At 33.0% G+C, this 8367-nt stretch overlaps 1 protein-coding gene across 1 annotated transcript; it reads right to left on the reverse strand.

Moving 5' to 3' along the window:
- Positions 1-2352: 2352 nt before the first annotated feature.
- LOC132615863 (probable inactive purple acid phosphatase 16) lies at positions 2353-7663 on the reverse strand. Its single transcript, XM_060330457.1, has 5 exons — positions 7358-7663; positions 5116-5349; positions 3875-4151; positions 3374-3542; positions 2353-2887 (listed from the first exon to the last, which is right to left on the reverse strand). The coding sequence occupies exons 1-5, from the start codon at positions 7608-7610 to the stop codon at positions 2660-2662; spliced, it is 1161 nt and encodes a 386-aa protein (XP_060186440.1). The 5' UTR covers positions 7611-7663; the 3' UTR covers positions 2353-2659.
- Positions 7664-8367: the final 704 nt, after the last annotated feature.

Below are 8367 nucleotides of genomic sequence, written 5' to 3' on the forward strand. Positions count from 1 at the left end.
CTCCCTTTCCCTATGTCATTTTCTTAACTGCTTACTAACTATTTCAAATGTCTCTTATTGCTATGAAGTTACTTGTTTAACCCTTTACATCTGTTTTCTTGAAAGTTGTTTGCATGTATTGGTATATATTTGTTTGTCACTTTGGAAGCTGTTAAACAAAAAATGAAGTACAGAAAATACAGGAGGTTAAGGTAATTATAAGTAAATATTTGTTATAAATATCAATAATTGGTAACTTACAAGGGTAAAGCCAGAAACTTTGTTAAGAATATTCAAGATATAATATGTATGTACAATAAGTATAATTCTTAACCTATATATGCAATATAATTCTTTATAAATACAGCTCAACTGACCATTATATCATTAGTAATTGGATAAAAATAGTAACCAAACATGCTATCACAATATTAAATAACATTACGATGGTGTAACAAATATTTACTATCATCAATGGATACAACTTAAATCATAGATTATCCATGTGAATACCGTCCATTTTCAACTAATAAAGTTGTCCAAATACTATGTATACTTTCTTTATCTTTTTTTTAGGCCCCGTGTAGAAAGATGTACTTAATGGGGACTATCTCTTTTGACTCACTACTCCATCCTGGCCTTGAATTTGTAGCTTTTGTCTTTTGAGCTGTTCAATGGTCCCAATTTTGGTAATCAGAAATAATAATTACCTTTTACTTTGTAATAGAAAATGAAATGAAATATTAACTGTAATTAAAATGAAAGTTAATTCTAATCATTCTTCCCGAAGTACTCATAATTATATATTATTTCAATTGAAATCACTAATTTTAAGTTAAAGGGACATTTGAAATTGAAAAATTTACGATTGAGTACTGAAAAATATTCGTCACAATCCGAGTTCCTAATATGATTAAAGTTTCAGTTACCAACAACTTAACAAAGAATATATTAGAAGGTTCCCATTTGAAAAAAGCATTATGTCATTTTCCAATTTATGATGGCACATTCTGCATCATGTTTCGTACCTTGCATTGGAATGAATCATTTCTTGAAGTGTTTTCTTATATGAAAGAAAGTATAATGATCACCCATAATTGCAGAACCCCTTTAAATTGGACATTTTTAATGCAAACCTTTTTGAACACAAGAATTTCCATGGTCAGAACTCAGAAGTTGTAGTGTCACTATACTATCATAAATTTTTTATCATGAAAATCCATTCAACTTTATCTCAGCACCACAAAAAATTGCTAAACTATTTTCTATAACCAAAACGTCATTTTCATTATAATTATCTTGATAATTATGATTTTCACCGCGTAGCACCCATTTAAAAGGGAAAGTGCTTTCTATCACGGATTTTTCTATTTTCAGGGGTCAAACTCGAAATATCTAGTTTAGGGTGAAGGAATTTCATTCATCTCATGACTCCTCTTTTAAGGTAACCAAAAAGTCACTCAACTAAAAGTCACTCAACTTTTCTAAGTATCATGTAATGTTACGAGGAGAAACAAAGAATTATTGTGGCAAATTTAAATAATTGTTCTATTACAAAAGTTACTCAGTAACTTTATATGATTCATCACAGTAAATGACTTTTTCATTATAAAATTACTTTAATAATTTACAATAAAATAAAAATCAATTGACTATCTTTAAAATCAAAATACATCATCCAAGTTCAACATTGGGAATTTGGGACCATGGAGCCTTGCACAAATTAGGAAAATGTAATGATTAAAGGGGATATCTAAGCATGGATTTTAGCGCAGAAAGTTATTATTATAAAAAAGCAAAATAAATAAGTGAAAGTAGCTATCATTATTATAACTTGTGCTTGTACTCATTATAGAGGTCCCTCTCTAACTCTGTCAAGACCAACAGATATTTTTTGCCTTTTTATATTGACTCACTTACCCTGTCCTAGAAACTTGTAGGCTAGTAACATGCACATTCTGGCCCCTTTTTTTGTTTATAAGGATGAATCCGGATCAGCTTACGCGTAACTTAATTATATCACCAAACAAACACATTTTCTATGCTCTCAAATAGTCGAGATACATGTAAACTAAAAGTAGCAGCAGGAGTTGGCGCATCCACTTCCTTCAACTCAAGTTATATGTAGCTGATAATCTTTTAACGATATATACTTAATACTATATCCAGAACATATTGTCACAAAAGAATAGCGAATGAAGTGATTGTTTGCGATAAATTTCTGAGATAAAAAGAAAAAACCAGAAGTTATGTCTTATTCCCGACGAGTTGCTTGATCTCCCTAGTCTATGGACTTCTTGTAAGTTCCCCCATATCTATGGAACGGTGATGTGTTAAACGATAGCTTAGGTACTGCAATTGGTTTGGAATTAGAGTAGCTTAATTAATATCAGACATCAATGACAACACAAAAATTCAAGTCTAAGACTTGAATGATAATAAACCACAATACAAACAAAATATGACGAAAAATAATTTTATTGATGAATATTTGTTAGTACAACTTTGTGCATATATTCCCTCGGTTCATCGATCTCTTCAAAGTTCTCTGTAATTCGAGGGCAGACACAATGTTTTTCTCTAATTTAGAATGATGTGGACCTCCTTGATGTATTTGATCTCCAAGAAACCGAGCAGCACTTCATTGTTTTGGGTTGATCTCCGGGAAGAACTCCATTGATCACTCCTTTCTTGCAGACGAGCTCAATAAGACTTCACTGTGCACACAACCATCTTCCATTCGAATCCATGACTTTAAAGAAAATGGTTGCTGAGTTATCTCCAGAATCCTAGCTCCCCTCGGCCAGTTTCCATAACCTCCATAGCCTGAGTGGCGAGCATAACATAACCATATATTCTTGTATGGGCAACACCAGTCCAATCCATGGTTATGACCTACAAACACAGCCTGACACCATCCGAAAGAACTATATCATTAAGACTTCTAAATTTTTCAGACAGAACGACAGCATAAACATCTGTCTTCCCAGAAATTTTCATCTTAAGTAGAAGCAACAAATAAGTATTATATGTAGCTTTGGTTCAACTTACATAATGAAAATACCAAAATAAGTTCTTAGTTGTTGCTCTCTTTTTTCATGACTCACCGGGAGTAAGTAGTGTTAACAATTGAATGTATTCATCTGTTCTTTTAAGAAGCTCCTATCCAAGTAAAGAATCTTTTCCATGCACTATTCAGCCACTCGAGAGCGTATGAATTTAACTCTTAATGCATCTAATTTATCCAACTTATAAGCCTGTCTTTGATTATTCAGGAATGCTTAGCAGGTGTATGTAGATGAATAAATCTTTCCCCAGGGAAAAAAGAGACAGAGATCAGGGGCAAATCAATTAGAATGTAGAAGATGAAAAACTGAGCTCTTCAGTCCTTTACCTTCACAGAAGACCTTTGTTCAAGAAGCTTCATCATCCCCATTTCAGCTTCTTGAGCAGCGACTTTCTCCACGAACATTGAGCCAATACAGTGCTTATGTGAATAAAATCTTGGAGCAACCGTCTTATAAGCTTGGCTTGGTATATGCCAAAATATTATCTCAGGCACCCTGTTCAATGTCCTTATACGTTTAATATTACTCCAAATGATAAAGTATAATATAAGACATACTTTGATTCATTGCATTGACAAGTATATAAACAAAAAGAGCAAATTGCTGCTCACTCTACATGCTTTCTGCCTGCTTTTTATTCCACTTCTATCAGTAACATCCAAGAAAGAATAGAATTATAAAATACTTGCATCATTTCTTTGCGTCAATATGATGAATTGGACTGTTACCTGAACTCTAATCTAATAAGATGTGTGTGGTGTATGACACTTGTGGGGGAAAGAAATTCAAACACGAAATATAGACATTAAAACTCGAAATTGGATTACCTTGAGGTAGGATTGATCTCTTGAGATGTGTGGTTTAACCATTCCGCTTGGGCATTTGATATGACCTCAGGATATGAACCACCACCAGAATCTAAGAAATACATATATGCTATGACTAATTCAGGGTCATTCGTAGATGAAAGTTTAAGGACATAGTTCGAAACACTTGGCCATAGATCTTTAGGACCGGATTTCGAGTAAGATAAATTATTCATCTTTAGTTCATTCATCATCAGCTCCAAACGCGTTGTGCCCTTGAAGCTGCAACTTTTGCCCCCTGAAATAGAAACTTTCCTGAATTGAGCAATTTTATTCAAAATCATATCTTAACAGCAAAAAGAATTATCTTTCTTTCAACCAAATCCACTTGGAGAAAATGTGCATGTCAACATTCAAGGTTATGCACTATAACACTTTCATAAGTTCTACAAGATTGTTCATTCAAGTTTGACTGATATAGTTAACATAACAAACAAGTATTAGCTAATTTTACAAGGGATCGATCCCACTTGTCCAAAAGTTTGTGTGACACCTGCCTTTGACATAGCCTCACGGTGAGAATCACAAGCACAATCTAAGAAATGCATGTATTTTATGACTGATTGCAGGTCATCCCTTGCCGACGGTTTAAGAACATAGTCGGAAACACTTTGGACACAGATCTTTAGGAAAACGTTTTGAGTAAGAAAATGTGTTCATCTCCTATTCATATCAATATATCAGTTCCAATCACTTTTTTGCCCTTGAAGCTCAAACCTTCGCCTCCTAATACTCCTACCAGCTAGAAGCATTAGCATGTCAAGGTCCAAGTTCCCTTGCACAAGTGTTGTGAAATGCTTATTCAAGTTTATCAAGATATTCTAAAAAATATCAAGCTTATGCAGAAGTTCCTCAACAAGTATCCTACTTTTAGTCTAATCCCACTCATCCAAAAGTTCTCTTTGTATGAAACCCATCTCTAGTATAGAAACATAATATTGTAAACTGACCCTTAAAGTGACAAAAAGGTCCTTTCATAACAAAGTAAAGAGATGTAATAAGCCAATAATACCATTTCAATCCGAAAACAATGATTAATCTTCTGGCATTTTCAATCTACTTTCTCTAAGTCAGAGAAAACATAGGATAAAATCAACATTTAAAAATACATGCTATTTACAAAATGGAAAGCAAGTGAAATCTCAACAAATGAAGTATTAACTTTACATCTCTGTTTATGCGACATGAGCTCATCTTCGTACCTTCAGATTCACCGGGGCAGGAAGCATTTCCCGGACAATGAAGTGGAGGAATTCCGGTCGATGAAAACCAATCCATTGGCCACTCAAATGGCATATCGTCGTGGTTTCCAAACACGCTAGCCCATGGAATTCCCCTGTTTTTGGTCGGAGAGATTGCTTGATCCCAATATAAACTTGCATTTTGTATTGGTATGTTGTTGGCTGTAACGATATCGCCTAGATAAACTACAAAGTCTGCAACAAAAATCTTGAATTAGACAAGCATCCAGATAGTATGCCGATTAGTGAAGAACATCTTACTTCCATGTGCCTAGAGGCGGATGTAGCAAACATGCTAAGAGTTCAAGCGAACCCGACGCTATAGACACAACATATATATCTACGTAAACGTTACTAAACTTTCAACAGCAACTACGACTCAGTCCCTAACATGTTGGTGCACCTATATGAATTTTCACTCAACATCTTAACTCCACATGCCGTACTTAAAAAGTACTTGTCTTGATGGATGAGACCAGTGGAAATAGAGTATACATAATTGCAAAGATTATTCACAAACAATGAAAATCTGTTAGTCAAAAGAATTTCAATTGCAATTGCAATTATATGCGAAAATTTGTGGCTATCATATAAGTTGCCATCATAATCATGTTCAGCTACATCAAGGACTTCACTTTGAAGTAAAGGGACAGCATTACTAATGTAACACACAAGCAAGTGAAGCGATATAGAGGTAAGTGATCATAGATTTTTCTGAAGAAGTCTCAGTAAGACTCCATCACTAGCATTAATTTATCTGACTTAATATAAGAAATTAATATCACAATATAGTAACTAAATAAAACAAATAACAAGAAGAATAACTGAGTTATTTTTTAATCTGTATCTCATGTTACTAAATAAAAGGAATTGATACATATATATATAGACTTATGGGGTAACATTTTATCAAATTACACTCAATAAGCTTCATTACTCCAAGTAATCATACAACACATATGTCACTTAACACTAATTATTTCATTTTTTCAAATATAAGTCTAAAACCTAAGTCCCTCAACCTCCCCCCCCCCCCCCCCCAAACCCCCCTCCAAACATAAATATATACTCTCTTAGTTCCATTCTCGATGATATTCCTTACTTTTAATTTGCTCTTACAAATTGATTCCTTTCTATATTCTCATTTTACTGCCACAAAAATGTCATAACATATTTTTTACGACCGTGGTGTCTGGGCCATCTTACGCGTACCTCGACTAATTCCACTAATACCTACTACCTCCCACCAGTACAGGTATCGGATAACTCTATCCTGAGAAGAAATTACCTAACATTTTGCAGTTTTGTCTCTTTTGACCACTAGGTCATACCCTTGAGGGCTAAACTATCATAACATATTTAATACTACTCCCTACATTTCCACTTGTTTGTCTGATTTTGATTTGAACGGAGTTTAATAAAGTAAAAAAGATTTTTAAATCTTATCGTCTTATATTAAAATTATGTAGAATATACCAAAATGTCCTTTAATCTTATAGTCTTAAATATGTCATGCGGAGAGTTAAAATTAAAAAGTTGCCAAAAAAGAAAAAAGACATTCTTTTTTAAATGGACTAAAAAGGAGAGTTAAAATTAAAAAATTGCCAAAAAAGAAAAAAGACATTCTTTTTTAAATGGGCTAAAAAGAAAGGAAGATAAATAAATTGAAAAAGAAGCCTTAAGAAACTGCCAAAAAAAGGAGACATTCTTTTTGAAATCGGACTAAAAAAATGTAAGACAAATAAATTGAAAAAGAGGCATTAAGAAGTTGTCAAAAAAGAAGGAAGACATTCGTTTTGAACGGATTAAAAAAGAATGTAGGACAAATAAATTTAAAAAAAAAAACTTTAAGAAGTTGTCAAAAAAAAAGGAGACATTCTTTTTTAAATAGACTAAAAAAATTAAGAAAAACAAATTGAAAAAGTGGCATTACAAGTTTCAACCGTCTTTTTTTTTTTTTTAAATTTCGTGCCCCATTAATCAAAAGCAGCATCAACAACTATAGCATCAAGCCATCAAGAACTATGTCTCGGTCCCAAACAAATGGGGTCGACTAAATAAATACTCACATATTCAGTGACCATATTTCTCCATTTAAGCTTCACCATCGTACGTGTCCAATCAAATACATTCAGTAAAATTAAACAGAGGAAATATTAGTTAGCTAAAATTTAATAAAAATGTGGATACTATCGTCAGTCACCAGGATGTTCTTGGTCGAGTACAGTAGACATAACATTAATGGAGTTCACATCTTGACGTGGCCCCCAATCAGTCCACGTGTCTTCTCCGAAATGCAAGTCTGCAAAAATAGCTATCTTGAACGATGAACCTGGCTTTACGTGTAGAGTACTAGTATCTTCCAATGGTAAATTATATGAATGAACGGTCAGGATTAATTGGAGAATTAGAGAGATTAAGAAGAAGACAGTGGATATATGAAATGGAGACATCATAATTATGGGAGGCTTGTAATGAAGAATCCAACTGCCGTTTTTATTATTAGCAGTAAGGGGTCGTTTGATTAAAAACAAATTACATTGGAATAAGTTATGCCGAAATTAATTATGTTAGGATAAGTTAGGTTGAGATTAGTTATTTTGGAGATATTTTTTATTGACTGTTTGGTATGTTGGACTAAAAGTATTATATATTGGATAATTTTTAAAAAGAAGAGGTTTTTTTTTTTTATCCCAGGATAACTTATTTCACCCTCTAAAAGGTATAAGTTAACTCAGTACTATTTTTACTCCTGGAATAACTTATCCCATGATTACTAATCAAACAAGGGATAAAAAATTACTAAATTTTTATCCCAGAATTATTTATGTTTATCCTTCGTACCAAACGAGCCCTGAGAGATATAGGTGCCGTTTGGCCATAAATATCAAAAAATATTTAACTTTTTTTTTTTTGAAAATTTTGGAATTGGAGTTGTGTTTTGCCATAATTTTTGAAATTGTAGTTTTTGGTGAAATGTAGTTGTAAAAAAATATAAAAAAAAATGAAAAATAAGTTTTTTGAGTTTTTGGTATTCCGGAATACAACTTCAAGTTGTATCCGGAATTTTCATGGCCAAGGGCTAATTCCGGAAAAAAAGTGAATAATGTTTATGGTCAAACGGCACCATAATTAGAGGTGGTTTGTAATTTACTCATGGTGATGTGAAATGACATAACTACCCTTCACTAGTTTGGGTTCAACTTCTTATCA

This window comes from Lycium barbarum, chromosome 10 (genome assembly GCF_019175385.1).
Source record: "Lycium barbarum isolate Lr01 chromosome 10, ASM1917538v2, whole genome shotgun sequence".
Classification (NCBI taxonomy): domain Eukaryota; kingdom Viridiplantae; phylum Streptophyta; class Magnoliopsida; order Solanales; family Solanaceae; genus Lycium; species Lycium barbarum.